The following is a 22,223-nucleotide window of genomic DNA, read 5'->3' as shown; positions in this document are numbered from 1 at the left end:
GCTTATATCTATAAATGATGTTAATAAACTACGATTAAAAAGTTAGAAATTTTTTTGGTGTACAAAGTATGTCATGTTATGAGTTATGACCTTGTGAATCTCAGTAATATTTGATTTATAAACGAATTATTCTGACGCCTTTTTTTCCATAAAACAGAAATTGTGCTTGACATTTATTACCTACCTAGGTGCAATTGCGGGGCAATAATTCTCCTTCGGGGATTCCCTGAACGAAAGTATTGGATGCTTTGATATATTTTCTAAGATTCTATTTCCGAAATTCTAAATAGTGCTTTTGATTTGTATATTTTTTATTTTATTTTAGTATTATTGCAACTATTATATAACAAATATTATATAAGCATCTTTTGAGAAACTATACTTCAATTTTTTTTATTAGTACCCAATTTCCACATAAGGCTGATCCCGGGATAGTCCCAGGATCCCGGGATTACCCATCAAAAATCCCGTAATCCCGGGATTGAAAAACATGCTCGGGATTGTATTCTCTAATGATAAGTAAAAACTTTCTTTTGAACAGTTTATTAATAAAATAATGTTAAGTATAACTTTATATTTTTTTAAGTACCAGCACCTAACATCCAAAATAAACTTTCAGTATAAATATTAAATATTATATTGTAATTACTTAGGCTCTGCACCACGCGGTTTACGTACCCGAGCCCGTGAATTTCCTTTTCATCCTAATGTTCCTGTGGGAATATCACTAAAGGTTTAAAAATATCCTAAGTTACCTACTCCATGGAGTGCCTATTTGTAATATGTATTGGAATAACCGATTTTTATAGATATGGATGTACATAATATAGTAGTAAATATACCAAACAAGTATAATTTTTACAATTTTTGTCTGTCTATCTGTTTGTTACAGCTTTGGAACGGCTCGACCGATTTTGACGGGACTTTCAATGACAGACAGCTGATTTAATAAAAAATAACTTAGGCTAATTCTTATACTGATATTCCCACCGGATTTAAGCGAGTGAAAGCGCGGAACGCGGATAGCAATCAATAAATTTAGTATAGAAAAAATGTGTAATTACGTAGTAACTAATACGGGTTGGAATAAATCTAATATAAAATTTTAAATTATTTCATAGGATGTGCTGGTCCTAACATATAGATACTGTGATTACTTTCATAAGTGGGGAGCTGGATGTCTTTTCCTCATGATTCCCAGTCTATTCCTTCATTCCTGCAGCTGCGGTTCCCGCATTTGCTAAAGCCTTACAAATGCTAATTTGCCGTGTTGATCGCTTACCATCAGGCGAACTACCAGCTAGGTGTTACCGTTCTAAATTATATATCTAGGTACTTAGAATCTAAAAATCTTATTGGGGTGCTATCTACAGGATTAATATAAATGAAACACTCGATCTAAGTACTCAATAATATTTATTAATATCAAAGATTTCCTTATCAATAATAATTAAAAAGTAAGGGTATCTAAGTGCTTAATTTAAACATTCGATCGATTGCACTATTGCATCTAACTGATGGATACATTTAGAGTTCAAAGAAATCTTAATTTATAATATTTGGCACTATTACATAATTTAGATTTAACGAACAAACACCATGTAATTTTACAATCAAAGTTTTATTTGTCTAAAAAATTAACATCCGCCAACAATTTACTGACGATTTCGGCGACCTGTAACCAAAAAAGAGTTAGCTATTAATTTTATAATATCTAAGTATTCATATAATAATATAATTGCATTTTATTAGAAAACTGTGGTAAGTGTTCGTAGAGACTAGCCTAAAACTGCTCATAAAGAAAGAAAAAAATAAATCTGAAAAGAAAATATACCTACAACTGAGTTATTGCCATCAATCGTGATTTGTGATTTATTTAGGCAACGTGTTACTTTCACCTACGAGTGTATAACTGTCAACATGATGAACATAATGATAAAATATGTCTTTATCAACCCAAGTCTATATTTGGATTTCGCTTTGACTAAACAAGAGTTTAGAATTGAATAAAGGCGAAATAGCTTTATAATGTAGGGTGACGTTCATAGAAATTGTATTTGAAGATAGATAATATTTAATTTGTATACTCCGAAGATCCAAAAGAAATAAACTCATTACTTTGTTTAGCACTGCATCACAGGATTAGTCTTTCTGTAATAATTATAATTACTATAGTCCTTTCCACCTAAGATGATTTCTGTGACACATCGATTTTTGACACGTGTAGAGATGTCTTTACTGAAATCATATCAATTGTTTCCGATAATCGATAATATTTTATATGGAAATGAAATCGATTTGAATAAAGTACCAAAATTAGTTTTTTCGGCATTTCGCCAACAATTAACTAAGGAAACTTAGCAAACAACAGCAACAAGAAGTCAACAATAACAATTAGTAACAATAACAGAATACCACGTAAAGTATCAATATAAAAATGCAACTTGTATACAAGGCTGACGCACTCGTACAGACGATTGACTCGATTGACAAACGATCGCAAGATGGGCGCCGATTATATGATTTTCCAACTCTATGATTTTTCAACGATCCATTTCATGTACACGAATTGCGTAGGTATTATATTTTTGTGTTATTTTATTTTATTTTTCATTATATTAAACTAAACAATACTGTTTTTGATTTATAAGCTTAAGATGTTTCATTTTTATATTTTTGGTAATAATGCCGCCATAAAATAAAAATATTATGCACTAAAATTATTTTGGCGTTTTAAACATAAAATACGTAATTCGGAACACAATGAAGTGTCACAGGAATAATCCTAGTTGAAAAGGACTATAAGTATATTCAATGTAAACTTTAACGTAGGTACTATCAACCAAATATCTATAGGTACCAATTATTGCGATAATGCCATAAACAATGTAAATAATTATCTATGATTATATCATAACAGCCATAAACAAGACAACGTAGGTATTTCTCTGATAAGTCTATGGTTTGTCTATGGTTTACCCTTGTCTTTGGTAGATTTGACTTGTTTGTTCTTATTGCACTTCTTGGTTATGCGGCGGCTCTGGTCGCACGTGGGGTCGCTATTGGCCTTCAGCATGTCGGTGCGAGTCATCTCTCCGGTGGGACTGCACTCGCTCCAGGAGGACTTTTCATAACGGCAAGCTATATAAAAAGAAACTTGAAGAGCTTGTAACTTATTCATTGTAGATAGTTTTCCCTAGTTATTTGTCTAACTCTATAGAATGTTTAAAGGTACATGAAAGCTGTTTTTGTTTGTTTTAAAACTATCATTCATTCAGATTACATACGTTATTCTTTAATATTTTACATTATATTAATACTACCTTAATATTGTCTCTAATTTAACCTCGGCTATATAATATACATGGTGTCCTACTATCGGTATACTAAGCGCGAAGGAACTTGTAGACCTGTATACACTGATCACGTAAAAAAATACTTAAACAACGAAATTACGCCAAAAATTTTTTGCCAAATTTTTCCTTAAAATTCATGTTTTCTTGTCTTGTCCGGCATATAACGCTTTGCTAATGTGAGCATTTTGTCTATGAAAACATAATTTTAAACGATAGCTCACGTGCGGGTGGCAAAGTTGGGCGGGTTGCTTGTTAGGGATGTACACAAAGAGTTTTAAGAATTCATCTATTTGAAAAAAAAATGCATCTGGAATTTAATAAGTATTTTTTACGTTCTCAGCGTATGCAATACTATAACCTTCATTGAGCTTAGAATACCGACGGTGACACTCTGTATATACCTAAATTCGAAAGGATTATAAGGCATTTGTAAACTCTACGTTATCAAGAGATAGTTACGAGGACATGAATATCCTAGCAAACAAACAAAGAAATCCGTCCAGGAATATCTCACCTTTCTTGCACTTCTTCTGTATTGTCTTGGATCGTTCGCAGCTCGCTGGGTCGCCTTTCTTCAGAGTCAGAGTTCTTGAGCGGACATTTGTTTTGGGGTCGCAATCGGACCATGACCCCCTGACGTACCGGCAAGTTTCTGGTTCAATGATATCATTATGTATCTAATCTATCAAGTAATTATTCATTGAAAACAACTGTTGTTTACGTGTTCATCAATATTGAAATAACATTCGAACCCACCTACATGATCAACATAAATCAGGTGTAGACTATATTTGGGAAAATTTTGAACAAACAAACAACAACAACACAACAGCAGTTCCTTTGTTATTACTATATTAAAACTTTGAAAGTTCGTTAAAAGAAGCTAACTTGAATCAAATAAATGTTCTCTCAAAGTAATTTAACCGAAATCTATTCAAATATTTCGTCAAATGATATTTCAAGATAAATGCTTCAGACATGTGCACTCGGGCCCCTCACGGATTTATTTTGAGAATCCGTTGAAATTTTTGAAATAAAATAACAAAACTTTGAACAGAAATGTGGCAGATGCAAAAACAAAAGAAGTTAGAAGGCCGCACCCAAACAACACATGCAACCAAGGAATGCAACTTCCTCTATAAATTCCTTTTTTTGTCTCACAAATGGGTTGGTTTCAACTTTCTACTCTATGCGGAATTTCTTCGACTTAAATAACTATATTCTATATCTAACTAAAGTGATGATCACGATTGTAAAGAACCAATTAATAGATTTGAAATATTAGAAAAAAGTTTCGTTATATTGGTCAAAAATATTTACTTTTATAATAATAAACCTATAGCCAAAAGTTTCCGCTTGATACTTTTTTATCGAGTGTCGCGAACTGAAAGTTACCTAATAATATTTGTAGGCTTATAGGTAGTCAACCATAGACAGAGCTTGAACTAAACTAGACTAAAATAATATACTAGAAAGAGAAATAAAAATTGATAGAAAATAAAGAAAACCCTGCCAAAGGACCTACGAGTGTCGACTATAAACACCTTTTGTTACAAAAATAAATCAATTTACTATTTCTTGTGCGTAGGATGAACGCTACGTATTGATAAAGCCCAACTTACGGTAAAATAAATCATATTTATAACATCTCTGATACACCGAGCTTATAATAACCTCATACAATATCTAAATAAACAAACACGTAGGATAAAGGGTACAAATGCACCGGGAAGCAGCAGTGGCCGCTTTGAAAATACTAACCTCTATTTTTAGCACCCCTTTCATTACGAATGAGTACTTCGTGGTCTCCCTCCTCCCATATTTCGCCTTCGGCAAATACCGCCGAAACAGACAGCACAACTAGCCCGGCTATCAGCCATCCCCAATGTTTGGACTGGAACAAAGAATATAGATGTAATATCGACATTTTCACACCATTGCGTGATTTAAATTGTAAAACCTGTAAACGAAAGTACGGAACAGCTGCAGCGCGCTGTCGCTGTAAGCATTATTTTAATTATAATTCTTAACTATCCCAAATAAGATTGCATTAAACTTGCATTAAAAACCTAATGTCGCATTATACATATTATGCAATAGTCTATGTTACACTAATTTTTACGAATTATAATTTTTTCAAATAGTTAAGTAAGTATAACTAAGTAGTTAGTTACCTATTTATATTAATTAATAGCTTTCCAAAAAAATCCGTTCCAATTTTATAAATTGCACTTATGACTTTTTAACGTCGTGCCTATTCTGTATCAGTAAGTACATTTAGTTTAAAATACAAGAAATTTGATTTAAATTTAAGTAACAAGCTGCCTTACACGTAACATAGACATTGCTTGACGCCAACCGCGTCATGTTATGAGAAGCTAAAGGCTAAAGTGGAGGACTCGTAAGTCAAGAGGTTCACACACTGTTTGCAAAGAGAAAAATACATAGATGCATAAGTTCGCATAGCTGCATTGCTTTGAAGTTCGCACATGCACATGTGGTTACACAGCCGTGTCCAATTATATAACATTCTCCTTTTTTACACGTCAGACAACGAAGTCCTTTTTAATGTTTTTCTTATTTTTTAATGTTCGCTGCAATATGTTGAGCTGTAAAATCTATTTTGGCAAAGCATTAACATTTAACTGGCACATACAATTTATGTTTTGTTTCTTGCCAGTTGTTAAACCTTTCGTGTAATAACTAGGTATGAACGAAAATTTAATATTTTCAATAACACATTTGCCTCTTTTGGGTATATCAACTCATATTTCCTTTATCTTTTTAACCGACTTCAAAAAAGTAGGATGTTATCAATTCGGCCGGTATGTTTTTTTTTATGTATGTACACCGATTACTCCGAGGTTTCTGAACCGATTTACATGATTCTTTTTTTGTTCGATGCGGGATGGTGTCGAATTGATCCCATAAAAATTTTATTCGGATAGGCCCAGTAGTTTTTATTTTATGGCCTTTTTTGCAAGTGCAAGTTTGAAGTCGGTTGTTTTTAACGCAGTTATCTTTTCTTTCAATCCACGAATCGTGAATAATGTTAAATAAATATTAATGCGTAGAATGAATATTTCATGAAACATAACAATACTTGAAATATTGGATAAACACGCTTCGTTTTATCACGTAATTGTTACGGTCGATTTGAAATCATTTTTGGACACTATGTAATATTGTAAGTTGTAACTTGTAACTACAACTATTATTGTTATAATGTTAAACGCTCTAAGTAAATACTTGCGGCCTTACTACTAAAAAGTTAAACAATGGATAAATTTCTACCATTTTATACAATAGCTGTGTCCTGCTCTTGCTCACATTAAACGTCAATCATAAAAACAAGACAGGTTATTGCAATAACTAATCCATTGCATATAGCGAATGGGTAACATTTGATTAGTAAGACCGCTATTTTTTAATTGTAATTTTAGAAATGAGACATAGGTATTTATATTAGAAATGCGAGAGAGCGCGATATTCACTCTTCTAGTTTAAGCTAACATAAGTAATTAATCGCATTTTAAATCTATTGTAAGAAATTAATTTATAATGTTTATGTATTTATGCAAAGAAGTCACACAAAACAAGTCAACAATAACATCATACTTCGTACATGGGCTTTGTGCCTTGTAGCATGTTCATAATAGGTATACCACTTATATCAGTCTTCAATAAATTATCGCTCTTTATTTAATAATTCATTGAAAGTTTATACCCTACATTAATTATATGAATAAAACATAACGAAGATAATAAATCCATTTATAGGTGTTATTATTGTCACATATGAGATAACATTTTTGTGATGTCGTCGACACTATTGTTTATTATAGGATATTACTGGCGCCATTTCTAAAATAAACTTGTTAAAGGGTCACTTCGAACAAGCGACCTCAGATAACACGGCTATATATCGTTTATTTATTTATAAATACTAATAATGTGCCTAGTGTTCCTTGGATATGCATAATAAATAAAAGTAAAATTTTATTATGTCTAGATGTATTACGGTCTATCAATTATTTAAATCAATAGCGAATGAATCGTGGAACTATAATACCTGACCCAAAAGCCTGATAATTGAAATTGAACTCAAAACCATAGGAATGCACAATAGCGGCTTAATAGCGAATTGAGTCTAGCTTATTGCAATCTAGATAACATTATTGATTAAATCGCGGAACGCAAAACTAAAAACTTGTAGAAGCTGCATTCCGCGGAAGTCGCGTTAAATCCTACGTGTATCATATTGAAAATATTGAATCCCGTAGGATAGAGTGAGATAGATTAAATCGTATAAGTTACAGAACAATATTTGTATCGGCCGAGAAGACAGCGAAGTGAAGAGATCGCGCAAAGTTGAGCTTTGTATAATATTATAATATGCTTTTCCCGCCGCGACCCGCGTTGTTGCGGAATACTGCGCATTAATTGACTACTCTAATTAACCATAACTGCAATTTTACATTTTTGAATTCGTATCGATAAAAAATAACCAAATTAAAAATAAATAAAAAAATATTATTTCATTCGCAGTTAAAAAATATGTAAAAAGCAAAAAAATAAAAAATCTAACATAAAAAGTCCCTCAAATTCTGTACGAGCCAAAAAAAAATTAAATTCAATATGTATCACTTTTACAAAAATAAAACAAGAGCTGCATGAATAGGAGACGTTAATGATACTGCCTAATTATGTATCTTACCTCCATATCGCAAGATGTCGCTAGCAGAGCTTCTGCGGTCGTGCGGCGGCGGCGGCGAGCGGGACACGAGTGTGGACTGTCGTGGAAGAGCTGCCGCGCCTAGGACGCTCGCCTATTGATCCGTCTATACAGGGACTACACTCCTGCCTGCTCCTGTACACACCCGCCCTCCTCCTCTCTATCTATGGCTAGGCAAGATTTATCGTCTTTTCCGGGAATGACCGGATTTCCTTACCAGTAGAGTCACTTCTGCCTTGTGAAATTGAACCGCAATGTTTTTATGCAGATGTCTTCGCGTTTGTTGACTTTTTAAACAATGCGTAAAAGCTAATAAATATTAACGTATTGTTATAATGGACTAAATAGGATGATAGATTAGGACTTATCGTCATTATCTGGACTTCATAATTTAATTAATGAGCGTTTAGTTTATGTTGTATTTTTTAATAATTTTTATAATTTTCACAGAAGCCCTTACTCAAAATCACAATAAACAATAATAATATTATCCTTGTAAGTCATAAAGCACTCCTGCTGTTGCAGAGGTTCACTAAGTTCGTGGAAAATCATGTTTAAGATTTAATTAACATAGTAGTTTATACTTGATAGCACTTGTAGTTCAATTCACAACTTGCGCTCTGCACTGAATAAGATTAATCCCATTTACACACTAATAACTAAGTAATGTCACTAAAGGTGATTAACGTGCAATCATTACACGTTAAATTATTATGTTGTTAAGTTATTAATTATGATATCTCTCTTTTTGTTTAATAATGCGAAAAATTATCCTCATTAATATTTTATTTGCTTTAACCTCATTCAGTAAAATCATCTATTAATTATACTTTTAAGGTGTAAACTGTAAATAATTATTTAATATAGGTTCCGTGCATACGAAAATTTCGAATTTCGAAATATTTCTTGTTAATTATATTTGTTATGGAGCAGTAATTAATTCGGTCGTTATGAATAAACACGAGCAAAATTATTACGAGAGTAAAGTTCGAAATGTTTAATAAATAAATAAAAAGATTAAGGCCCTTGTTTTAAATGTTTCTAGTCTAGAAGTAAGATATAAAAGCATTTATTTATCCAACTATAGGTCAATTAACAATTATTTAAGAAATGAATTTGTGGGAGCAATCGATTTCAGACTTGTTTTAAGATCTGCTTAAAGCAGAATCCCTACTTGTTAAAACTAGGGTTCTAATAATTATTTTACTCTCTTTTTAACCGACTTCAAAAAAAGGAGGAGGCTATCAATTCGGTCGGTATGTTTTTTTTATGTATGTACACCGATTACTCCGAGGTTTCTGAACCGATTTACGTGATTCTTTTTTTGTTCGATGCGGGATGGTGTCGAATTGGTCCCATAAAAATTTTATTCGGATAGGCCCAGTAGTTTTATCAGCATTTTTGTCTGTATTTGTAAATGTTGCAAGTGCAAGTTTGAAGTCGGTTGTTTTAAACGCAGTTATAACTTGTAAATTATTCCATCTAACCCATTGAGCCCCAAGCGGCCCGATCGGTCCCAGACACAATAGATTTTCTATTGAGTCTGTGGTTCCGGGGCCTGAGTTAGGAGCGAGTGCTATAAATGTATTTGGTACTAGCGGTCCGCCCCGGCTTCGCCCGTGGTACATATTTACATTTTCTCTTCATAAAAACCATCCTCGTACTTCAAGGAATATAATAAAAAAAGAATTATCAAAATCGGTTCAGCCGTTCTCGAGTTATGCGCTTACCAACATATTTTGCGATTCATTTTTATATTATAGACTAGCGGTCCGCCCTGGCTTCGCCCGTGGTACATGTTTACGTTTTCTCTACATAAGATCCATCCTCGTACTTCAAGGAATATAGATAATAAAAAAAGAATTATCGAAATCGGTTCAGCCGTTCTCGAGTTATGCGCTTACCAACACATTTTGCGATTCATTTTTATATATAAGAAAGATTATAGGGTTAGTTTAGATTTGAAATGCGACTCATGACGCACAGATAATATGATAACCATTAACCATATTGTGGTAACATTAACATTAACTAATAAAATTAACTCGTTATAGTGTGAAATTCAATTATACGACAAATTTGATAATTTTCATCCACGTTGTCAAATTGCTCATTTCAGTTATTATGTAAAATTACCAAATAATCACTTTGCTTGTGACAACCACTTGCACTGTTTCTCATTTAATTAAACTAGAAAAATAAGCCTTTAGAAAATATTCCAAAGAAAGTTGTATCTTTCTTTTTTATGTATATTTATCGTCGGCTGTGATCGCCAGTAATTAAAATTTCTTTAGAAAATGGAATGTTTTTTTTGGTTACCTTTGCAATCTAGTTTCAATAGCATTAATCATGATAACGTTATAAAAAGCTTAAACCTCGTACCTACTCGGGTAAACGTTTTCTTTACTTTTCTGTGAAAAATGTCTCGGTTAATATTTTAATTAATTCCTCTTTCAGTCGTTTAATTTGGCTTAGAAGTTAAATATAATACATTGATATAACTTGTTTTTCTGTTTACGACACAGATAATATGTACTTGTAAGTTGTAACGTTATATTTTAATCGAGAAATATGTGCTAACACGTGACTATACGCGTTTGATAAGAGTTATCTAAATTCATCTAAAAAGTTGCATCCACTGATTTTAGGCAGTAATTTACACACGTCATTATCTACAAATAAGTACCTAGGTAATATTATGATAATAAGACTACATTACATGCATCTACATTCAAGTAATGCATTGGATGAAGTTTGAATTCACTATCACAACAGAGACAAAGCATCTATTATACACTAATGAAGAGCTTTGCATATATTGCCGAGTAGCGTGCTCAGTTATGTGAATAGCACTATGACTAAATAATCTCAAACCATTCAATTTCACGAAATAGACCGTCCATACAGAATATAATCCACGTTCTACATACTGTACGCAAGTTATTAGGTAATTAAAAATGATATATTATAGAATACTTAATAAAAGGAATTGGGAAAAAGGAATTTGTGCTTGGATTTTGGAAACACTTACAAGCCGCACATTAAAGAACGAGGCACGGAAATACAAAATAATATCAAGTAACTTGTAGTAAAACTCGAGTAGGATCTGGGAGGAATTAAATATATTGTCTACAACAATTTGATCTGATTGATGGTAGAGTTATGGGATACCTGCGTAGTGCTGAGTGCAGTGGTATCATGTTTTCAGAGTCTTTAAACTATATTTTATAACTTGTAGACGCAATAATATATAAGACATTATAAAACATAAATATCTTGCCATTAGTTCTATTTATGCTTCATTGTTATTTTATTTTCTATCGTCAGCTACGTAAACGGGTATTTCTTCAGTTTTCAATAATACTGAGTAACTAATAAATCTTAACTCGTTAATAAGATGTTGTTTTGAAACATTCGAGTTGTTATTGTAATAAAGTTCGCAGGCGTTTCCAAGGCTTAATGAATACCTACTAATACTTCAATAAATATTTACAGTTTTCTAACTGCAATGAACAAATGGACGGGTTTCTACGTAATTGGTATTATTTATTATTTTAATTTTAAATCTAAGTGTTATTATAGTCTTATTAATCCATTTTACATTAGTCAATAAGGAAAATGATAAAGCGATTTATTTTTAGCGTTCATAGCAATTGTAAGTCATGGAAGAGAGCCTTTTAAAGCTCGGGACGGCTCATTACCGTTTCTCGTGAGTATTCATCAGCCTTTCAATTGATTCTAAGTATGAAGGAATTGTGTAAACAAAATGCTCACATATTTCGTGGAATACATAATACTTAGGAACAAGCAAACAAGAGTTTTGTTATTTAATTGAGATAGTAATTTCAGTGGGTAATATTTTCAGTATATAAATATGTACATATTTTTTTTCATAATTTCAACAAATTATAATTGACGCGTAGAAAATTATGTAAAGGGAAAATTTTAAAACAATTTCTCAATATAAACCTACGCGCTAACTTCCTCTGTTACAGGCGACATTTATCATAATGAAACTGTTGAGCAATTGCAAAAAAGCCCCTTTTGTTCCGTGGAAAGTGAGCTTTGTGAAATTTACAGGAAAAAAAATCGCATAAAAATTTCCTATGTTTATTTGCGGATTTCATCTACCCACCTTCAAGTAGGTACAAAGGGATTGCGCAAATAATGAGTTAGGAAAATTTTTCCAGTCCTTGGGGCTCCCACACACGTGTTTATATTTTAAGGACTCGACCTACGTCAGAATCGGAAAGCAACACGATGTATTGCCATGAGAGCGTATCAATTACGTATCAAAGCCGTATGTATCAGCTTTGGCCAATTATTGACGCTCTGTACATGCTAATTGCCACGTGTACGTGCTTATCGGTGACGAACATAGAAAATTCTTTATTATATTCTCGTACTTTTCAATACACAATACACATTATTATACTGGGTATTATAGTGGGTAGAGTCCTTTAACATTAATTGACATAAGTACTTTTTAATGAGGGAGTCGAATACGTTTCTGCACAAATTGGCCAATTCGCACCGGGGAAGGTTATAGCTACCACACCTCCACATAATATGAGCGTGAAATACTGCAATAATTGTGTTTCGTACTATGTCCGTCCACTCTTTTATTCCTTGGTCAAATTTTTATTTGTCCTTTTAAGTAACACATTTGCCACACCTTCACAAAACAGTCCACCACCACTGCCCATAAAGTAGTACCCGCTTACGTACTCGCTATGACATACAAAAGTGCAGATATGAGGCCAATTTCGAATTGAATCCTCCGCTCGGTTAGCTATCATGTCCTTGTCCAAATGGCTAATAAGACGAAAAAAAAGAGACTTTATAATAGATATATCTTGAAATAGATCCAATATCGAACATTCCATAATGAAGTTGCTTTTCTTCGCCAAATTTTCTTTTTAACCATTCCAATTCTTGTCTCAAAAGTTATTTTATAAATGCTCAGGATATTTTTATTTTTCAAAGAATTCTATAAATATACGCGTACCGAGTAAATGACGCTAATGAAGGCTGAAGGTGCGATACCTCCTCCGTGCTAGCGAGCAAAAATGGAATAAATATAACTCCAGTAGTTTCCACTCAGACCTAAATACGGAGGTATTACAATAATAAAATGCCAATACCCTTCCCGATGCTCTGTGAAAGGTGGTTTTATAAAGCAAAGCGTTTACGCAGAACGTGCCTCGTCTGCCATCAACCTATTTGCATTTGCTCTATTGTTGGCTTTATTCACAAACGTCTATGCGATTTCTATTGAAATAGCTTACTGGGGTAATGGTGTATTTAAGGTATATAGGTACGATGATAACAATGAACACAGATACATAAATTAATATACCTAAATTTAAAATACCTGACTGCATGTAAAAGTTCATTGAAGTTTCCATTGCATTTAGCATTTCGATACTCAAAATTTAATTCGAAACATAATTTGAAATCAGTGCTACTTTCACAAATAAGACAACTAATCTTACATATTCCGACATGCTAAAGAAATATGTACGCAAATTCTAAAATTGTTTTTTACCTCATAGGTATTTTCTCAAATTATGCATCAAAGTGATGTCCGCAAATCGCAATCCAAACTATGTGTTAGTAAAGTCACAGATAATATAATACTATAGTAATGTGTAACCAAAGTCATGATCTATGTGTATGCAAATAACAGCCACAACTGTAGGTGCCCGTATTTACACAACAAGCATATAATATAATGTATTGTTATAAACTTCCCATCCCACTTTATCCACCCGTCGTTCCATGTTTCTGACACATTTGGCCTATATATTTGTTATTTTAGTCGAATCAATAAGCCTGGCCAGTAGATTTGCAATGCAGCATACCTGTATAAAATTTTAATGAGCAGGCCGAGTTATATTTCGAATCTGAACTGGCTTAATCAAGCACAAAAGTTATTATCGATTCAATTTTGATAATGGTACATAATTACAAACATTACATCTGCTTATGGAATGAGTTTTTTAAAAACAAATTGGAATTGTCTTATTTGTTATCGACATAATATTATGATGTACACTGTACCTACTTGTAATGTATGGCAAGCGGTGATGGCATCTAATCAGACATCAGTCGATCCTCGTCTATAATAATCCGTCAGTTAATTAAATAAAAATGTATGTCAAACCAACAACAATGTATCCTGTATTTTTACTTTATCAAGACTTTACCTTACTTATCAATGCTACTGCATTGATATATCTAGGTATAATACCCGCGTTATATAAACATGTTCAATTCTAAGCTAGTTTTTAAAATTCTAGTGGTATCTTTTAGTACTTAGAGCATCTAGTATGATCTACTCTCTATATTATTCTGGCAAATTCTGGTAATTAGGTGTGTTTAACACATTGAGATATACATATGGAGACGACACCGCCTACATCACTTATGTTCCGCTCAACATAAGCCATATGGCTTAACTGCACTCAGTTGCTTTAGCGCGATGGTCGCGTTCATGTCTTGTTTGTTTTTAGCAAAAAACATGAAACTCATCAAATATTCTCGTGTGTGTTAGTGTTACGATATTGCACTAATAATAATTCAAGTAATGCGGCAAAGTGCAAAGAAATAACTTTTCATCGGTAATTAACTAGATAATCATTTTTAAAACTTGGTTCAAGCAAATTTTTGGCGGGCCCCATTTTGCGTCACTAGCCGCCCCGCGCGCCGCTGCGCTTGGCGCACAGATTTTCTTCGTGGTGTCTCCTCCATACGTTCTTAGTAATAATAGCTCAATGGTTTAACATAATATTTTATTAGAATACTTTAAAATACAAAAGATTATTATATATAGGTACATCAAATTTAAGCACTGAAGTTTTTTAACATTAAAATGAACATACCATTTAGTACCTATTCAGAATATATTATAATATGTGCCGTTGTAGCAATATTATACTTTACAAAACGGCAAATCCGCTTATCTCGTGTACTTCCACAGGTGTACTTTCCATCCAGATACAGAGGCATATGCGTGGGCACGCTCCTCTCCCGTACCCTGGTCATAACCGCTGCTGTGTGTGTGACCAACCCAGCCACACACATACACGACTATCGACCTATTAACGTTGTCACAGGCGCTTCTTACAGACATCCCAGACGAGGCATTCGGGTTCAGGTTACTAAAGTATTGATGCCGACATGTAAGTACAGTTTCATTCGATCATTTCAGCGAACAAGGATCAATCGCTAGTTGCGTTCCCAGAGGGATCGCGACTCGCGAGCAATATTCTGCAGCGCTTCTGAGATTAAAAATGTAATTTAAAAGTTCCCTCCCTCGAGAACCCTATGCAATTATCGCAGTCATCATTAAGCGAGAATTAAAATCCAGTAATACTTCTGCTGAATTAATGAGATGTAAACTTAGTATTTTTTTGCACAATGATTTATTTCATTAGGTACCTACATTAAGAAGAAAAGTAGGTAGGTTTTTGAACTAAACATCCCAAACATCGGTTTTGATCAAAAATAGATTTTGTATCAAAATTACGTATGATCTTATATTATTACCCAGTATTTTACTTACGTACAAAATAACAATAAAGAACTAAGTAAATGTATATTTCATACGGTTATTATTACAAATAAATACAATTCTACAAAGCTGTATTTATACAGTAAGTTCTCCATTAGACAGAGTCCTTCACCTAGTTATGGTAAGCGCTGGGAACTGCGACATCTCTTCAATTATTAAAATGAACCTCGTTTGCAAACTTTTAAAATGTATCTTATATTTTAAAAGCTTGTTTTATAGCAGTACAATGAAATATAAGAACAGTTTTATTAAATAGATATGTAAATTCAATCATCCGATATACAAATACAAGATTAAACCCGTGGCATATACTCTCTATTGAGAGCGATAAAAATAAAACTACCCATTTGTGTATAACAAGCAAACTTCACAATGCACTTTCATTTGCATATATGTATGCAAATTTTCTGCTTCAAATTTAGTTGGTTTTGACCTTAGGTTTCGACGAAAATAATGTTATAGGTAGAAATAATAATAAAATATACTTAAGGGCAAAACAGGTTAATGGTTATACCTACACGAATCTTTAGTTATATAGTAGGTATAATTAGGTACCTAACTGAATATATCAACTGTTATATAATTCATTTATTTTTTATTTGAATTTAAGCTACCCTGGTTTTTACCTTTAACGGGTATTTTTAAGAGTACCTATGTACTAAGGCTATTTTAAAGAATAATAATATGTTTTAGGTATAAACGACACGGCCACAATTGGTTATACCGTACAACAATCACCAGCTATTCTAGTTCTCATGCGAAAGGTTCCAGACATATTGGTGGAAATACCGTTACGTCCTATAGACATCGATTTCAAAGGAGACCTAACTTTATCTCTCCACGAAGAGTGTTTGACGGCGGGATGGCATTTCTTTTATAAGGGGGTAAATCATAATTTATTAGTCTTATTTACATGGTAATACATAAGAATAGGTACGTAATAATAATCTAATATTTAAATTACCTACTTAACTCTTCTTAATTTTTGAATTATTAAACTGAAAATTATGCTTACGACTGCTTGCGAATCCAAAACATAGGTAGGTAGCATTAAAATAATAGCAATCGATATATGAGCACGTCGGTTAAATATCTGATCTTCATGTATTGCATGTTTTAGTTTTCAGCATTTAGAATATTTGGACAAATAAAGCCCAGAAGATTTGAATGTAAAGTATTCGTATTAAGTTTTACAAAGGCTTTAAAATTAAACTGCAATCGGCCTAAATCAATTCCGAATCACCGCTTCCTTTTTTTCGCACCACATTAATTTATTCTCGGACTCTCGTGAATTTACTTTGCTTTGCGATAACTTGTTTGCCCTCCTTTGAAGGAATACTCTAAACATTTAATTTCCTAAGGAATTCTGAATCAAAGTCGTGTTCAAGTAATGGTGGTTACTAGGAATACTGATGTTAATTTTCGTATCTTGGAGAGGTTGCAACGTAAATAGGTAGCTAACGACCGCGACAGCTTTAAAGCACGACGGGTAATCTTAAACAATATTCATGCATTTTACACTTAGTTACTTAAATTTTAAAATATTTTATCGTTCTATAGTTGAGAGAGCAGATGGAAAATAATGTTACTAACAATATGCGTTAAAATATAAAAAAAACTTTCTTTGAATGAAGTGGGTATTTACTTATATAGTTCCCAACTTTTCCAATATATAAAATGACGCCGTCTGTCTGTATGTATCTTCTTCACGGGTAAACCACGGAACCGATTTTGATGGAATCTGATTGAGAGGTTGAGTCATGACATAGGATATGTTTATCCCAGTAAGTACCTACTATATTATAATCCTTGCGTTTCTTTGGCTACTCAGGCTGAAAACAAAATAAATGCAATAGATGTATTTGCTAAAACAAAATATATTAACTTGTTTATGTCAACATAATTTAGTTCGAAAAAAGCAACACACATAAATATTAACTAGCTAATAAGTTTTCTGTTTCGCTACAAATTGCGACGATAAAAACTTATTGGGTATTCATCGATTCAGCAGACTGACTTTATTGCTTATTAAAATTGATAATGAAATTCGCAAGCCATTTAGAAGACTAGGTACGATACGAAAAGATACAAGAAGATAATTATTATGTTAGGTTTATAATTAACGATAACTTACTTACCTCTATACAGTAATTAGAACTTTTTAACAAATATAGTTGGTCTTATACCACCGAAGTTATTTTTAATTGACTACGAAAACATGGAGTAAATTACCTATTTTTTAATTCAGGGCCACAATTTACTTGTGGACCCGAGGTTGTCCCATTTTTAATTAAAAGAATTAATGTAGAAAATTAATAAATAACAACTTTCATAACATGATCAAGTGGTTAATTTAAAAAATGGGATCGAACAACAGAAAATTTTGTCTAGTGACTAAAGAGAGAATGCTGGTCATCTTGTATCCAGCGGAAGCGGCTTTAAATAATAAATTGTAAGATGTTTCTATTTCCAGGATAAAATATACTCTGCCAACAAATTCTTACTACAAAGGAACGCTCGGGCACAATTTTTGAATATTGCAAAGAAGAGTATTTGGTGTGAAACGTTAACACTAAAGTTTCAAAAAGCTCTTACAAATATTGGCTACAAAGGATTCTTTGATAAGTCCTACTCTGTGTGCGTTAGAGACGTAAGCCTATTGTTATGTTATTCTGTTCTGAGATTTACGAGTATAAAATTATTTTCGCATGAAATTTATTCTACTGTTATTTCTATGAAATCGACCTCAAAGTTGAAAATTAATTTATTACCTTGAAACCGCTTTAAAATTTCCTCCCCTATAAAGTGTGTAGAACTAAAAGCAAGCAACCTGGAATCCCTAATGCTATCGATTGAAAAAGTTTCGAACGGTGAAGTGTTGCTAGCAATATGTAAATAGTTTCAAGACATTGTAGAATGTTGAGAGCACTAACGATTGAACGATTAGACCCCAGTCCCCAAGGCAATTCCTGACGAGTCACGCGTGAGATTGTTTCCTACCTAGGACAGAGTTGCTAACTGGCTAACTGCATCCATTAGTTTAACGCCATATCGTAATTTCATAATTACCTCATCAGTTAATTATGAATGTTTGGAGACGTTATTTAGCGTTCAACATTCATAAGATAGGTAAATCATAATTATTTATATAGAAGATAGAGAATTAATTTAAGTATGATTTTTATAGCCGGATAGAGGAGCACAGCCGTGCCATGTAAGTATTTTAAATCTGTTTATTTCGGAAAGATCCTGCTAATTATCCTATTCTACTAATAAAATACGCAAAAGAAGCTGGTCGGATCTTTGTAGAATTAAGCACAGTAGTACCTACATTATTATTTGGATTAAAGCACGTGTTGATGTGTGATACTTTCATCCCGAGAACCACGTGAGGGCTACTCATATATTCACTTTCGTCCAAATGAATTATTATAGTATAAGGTTTAATTGAAACAATAAGTACAAAGAGTGTATTAAACAAGAACTTGTCTAAAACGAGTTTAAAGATTCATATAATTATAAATTTCACTATGAAGAACAGCTTTTTACTGTTGCTATTTAACTTGTAAGTTGGAAAGGACTTGACTATTTCTTTCCCTGTAAACTTTTACAGAGATCATTATTAAACGTCCGGCTGTGGCAAGTCAGTTTCCTTTGCTCTGAACGTAAATATTCAGACATCCAACGAGGAAATTAAGGTTCCTACAATATCCTGATCGTATTCCTCTTACAAACGACACAAAAATGAGAAATTTTCCATTTCATTGTACCTACTGTGATTTATATAGGCCAATCTATACATATAATAAATCTGTAGAAGGGTCAATTCTGTACATTGAAAATATTGAAAAAATAAATAGCAGGGGGTGTTACTGGATCTATACCAAACCCAAATATGTGATTAAAAAAATTTTTGTCTGTCTGTCTGTCTGTCTGTCTGTCTGTATGTGAAGGCATCACGTGAAAACTAGCGGTTCGATTTCGATGAAACTTGGTATAATTATACCTTATTATCCTGGGTGTAAAATAGGATACTTTTTATCCTGGAAAAATACGTAGAAAAAAATTAATCTTAATTTTTCAGTTTTATCCATAGACGTTGTTCCGTAGAACCGCGAACACATGTTGCGTATTATTATAGGCCTAGCCGTATTTGGGAATTGGGTCCAATAGATATTTATAAGATGTTATTGACAGAGGTACTCAAAATGGAGAAATAACCATCCACGCGAAGACCGACATCCGCGCGGACGGAGTCGCGGGCGGAAGCTAGTAAATAAATATTATCGTAATGGCCAAGGTCAAAAATCTGTAGTAAAAGCGAAATTTCCAATATAAATGGCTGGAGGTATCAGGGACACATGTATAGTGTAGATATAGCTAATAGCTTCTTTTCTTAGTGTTTAGCTATAATGATGTCTCTTTTTTCTACCGTTAATTGAATAGTCTACACTCTACACTCTACAGTCTACACTCTACGAAAAGCATTCAGTACCTACTGTAATTGTAATAGATAGCTGAAAAGATACATTCATATTGTTTTCATAGTTAGGCAATTCGAGAAACCAGTAACACTTCTAAGCATATTTATAACTATACTAGCTTTCCACTCGCGGCTTCGCCCGCGTTTTTAGAGAAAACTCCGCATAGTTCCGTTTCCCGTGGGATTTCCGGGATAAAACCTATCCTATCTCCCAAGTTGGATCGAACTGCACATGGTGTGCGAATTTTATTATAATCGGTTAAGTGGTTTAGGAGTCCATTGAGGACAAACATTGTGACACGAGATTTTTATATATTAAGAAGATGTGCGTATATTACAGGGTATGTATGGAGCGCCCCTCATATGCCGTGGCAAGATTGTAGGCATGATGATGGCACCAGACGGCCAGTGGTCCAACTGCACTGGATATAGCAACCTCTTCCATTTGTTCAGCTCGGAGCATATTATGAAATTCATGACGTGTGCTAGCAGGTAGCGTGTCTATTTTCGGTAGAGCAATATTTTATATTGGTATTGATGTTTCGATTCTCACAATAGAAGCATGTCTATTGTCTATTTTATAGAATTGAAATTTAAAGATATTTTAAGTTTTTGCTGGAAATTATTTGCTTTAGAATGCTCAATTTCGCTTAGGTATTAGATACTTACACTTTTAAATTTACTTTGTCTCTACAAAAATATTTTCTAATAATTGTAGAGACAAAGAAAATTTAAAAGTGCATACCCAACCATATTACAAACCGGCTTCAAGAACCTACACTTTACAAGTTCAGTACCTATATTGACTTTTATAACAGGCTGGCGTAACTACGCCTACGGCCTAACCTAACTAGGTACTTATTCATTTTTAATACAGAAGATAATTTATCTATTATGAGAAACAATCGTTTTGCAGACGGATTCTCTGTAAAATATCAAAATATGGCTCCCCTTGCGGCGGGCTTGTAATTGCATTTCACTTCCATTTCCTTAGCCATTTCCATAAAGACAAATAGTAATCAGTCTTCATTTACCATATTAACCTAGCAATTGGCCTGACAAACTTAACTAATTACTTTAGTTTGTCTACGGGACAAACTCTAAACTTATAAATTGTCACATACTCGTATAGTATAGGTACTAAATACTAATATTATAAAGCTGAAGAGTTTGTTTGTGTGAACGTGCTTATCTCGGGAACTACTGGTACGATTTAAAAAATTCTTGCGGTGTTAGATAGTACATTTATCGAGGACGGCTATAGGATAATCATCATTTCGCTAAGACCAACAGGAGCGGAGCGGAATTAACAATAATTAGAATGTGTGTGTGTTTTTTATATATCATTTAACTAAGTAATATTTTTCAGCCTATTCGCGCCGGAGTTCGATCTTTCGTGGGAAGGACTAAAAACATCACTGTACGACGACCTGAAAGAACAAGAATACGACTACATTCCCTCCTTATACGATAAAGTTGTTGGAGATTCTAGCAGTAGTTCTAGTGAAGATACATAATTGAAACCAATATTCAATAAAACTATCGTAGGAAATAGTAACAAAAAATCTTTATCATCTTAAATTTTACTCCCCATTCTATAAACCGTAGATATTTTTAGTTAACATTCATTTAACCCGATTTGTTTGTAAACATCCTAAAATGTTATAATGTTATATGTACGTTCCTTATATCGTAAACATAATAATTTATAGGAACTGCACGTATCTATTCCAAAAGTTATCTATACATATAATAAATCTGTAGAAGGGTCAATTCTGTACATAGAAAATATTGAAAAAATAAATAGCAGGGGGTGTTACTGGATCGATACCAAACCCAAATATGTGATTAAAAAAATTTTTGTCTGTCTGTCTGTATGTGAAGACATCACGTGAAAACTACCAGTTCGATTTCGATGAAATTTGGTATAATTATACCTTATTATCCTGGGCGTAAAATAGGATACTTTTTATCCTGGAAAAATACGTAGAAAAAAATTAATCTTAATTTTTCAGTTATCCATAGACGTTGTTCTGTAGAACCGCGAACACACGTTGCGTATTATTATAGGCC

General features: G+C 33.1%; 2 protein-coding genes across 2 annotated transcripts; one reads left to right on the top strand and one right to left on the bottom strand.

Moving 5' to 3' along the window:
• Positions 1-1,399: 1,399 nt before the first annotated feature.
• On the bottom strand, positions 1,400-8,208 carry LOC123704942. Its single transcript, XM_045653445.1, has 5 exons — positions 8,074-8,208; positions 5,118-5,250; positions 3,871-4,008; positions 2,980-3,141; positions 1,400-1,675 (listed from the first exon to the last, which is right to left on the bottom strand). The coding sequence occupies exons 1-5, from the start codon at positions 8,077-8,079 to the stop codon at positions 1,656-1,658; spliced, it is 459 nt and encodes a 152-aa protein (XP_045509401.1). The 5' UTR covers positions 8,080-8,208; the 3' UTR covers positions 1,400-1,655.
• On the top strand, positions 8,088-21,667 carry LOC123705468. Its single transcript, XM_045654247.1, has 8 exons — positions 8,088-8,142; positions 11,733-11,800; positions 15,074-15,275; positions 16,361-16,551; positions 18,141-18,317; positions 18,855-18,881; positions 20,491-20,642; positions 21,520-21,667. Exons 1-8 carry the CDS (start codon positions 8,088-8,090, stop codon positions 21,665-21,667), a joined length of 1,020 nt encoding a protein of 339 aa, XP_045510203.1.
• The last annotated feature ends 556 nt before the right edge of the window (positions 21,668-22,223 follow it).

The sequence above is a fragment of the Colias croceus genome, chromosome Z (genome assembly GCF_905220415.1).
Source record: "Colias croceus chromosome Z, ilColCroc2.1".
Lineage (NCBI taxonomy): Eukaryota > Metazoa > Arthropoda > Insecta > Lepidoptera > Pieridae > Colias > Colias croceus.
This window is presented reverse-complemented; position numbering and strand designations above follow the sequence as displayed.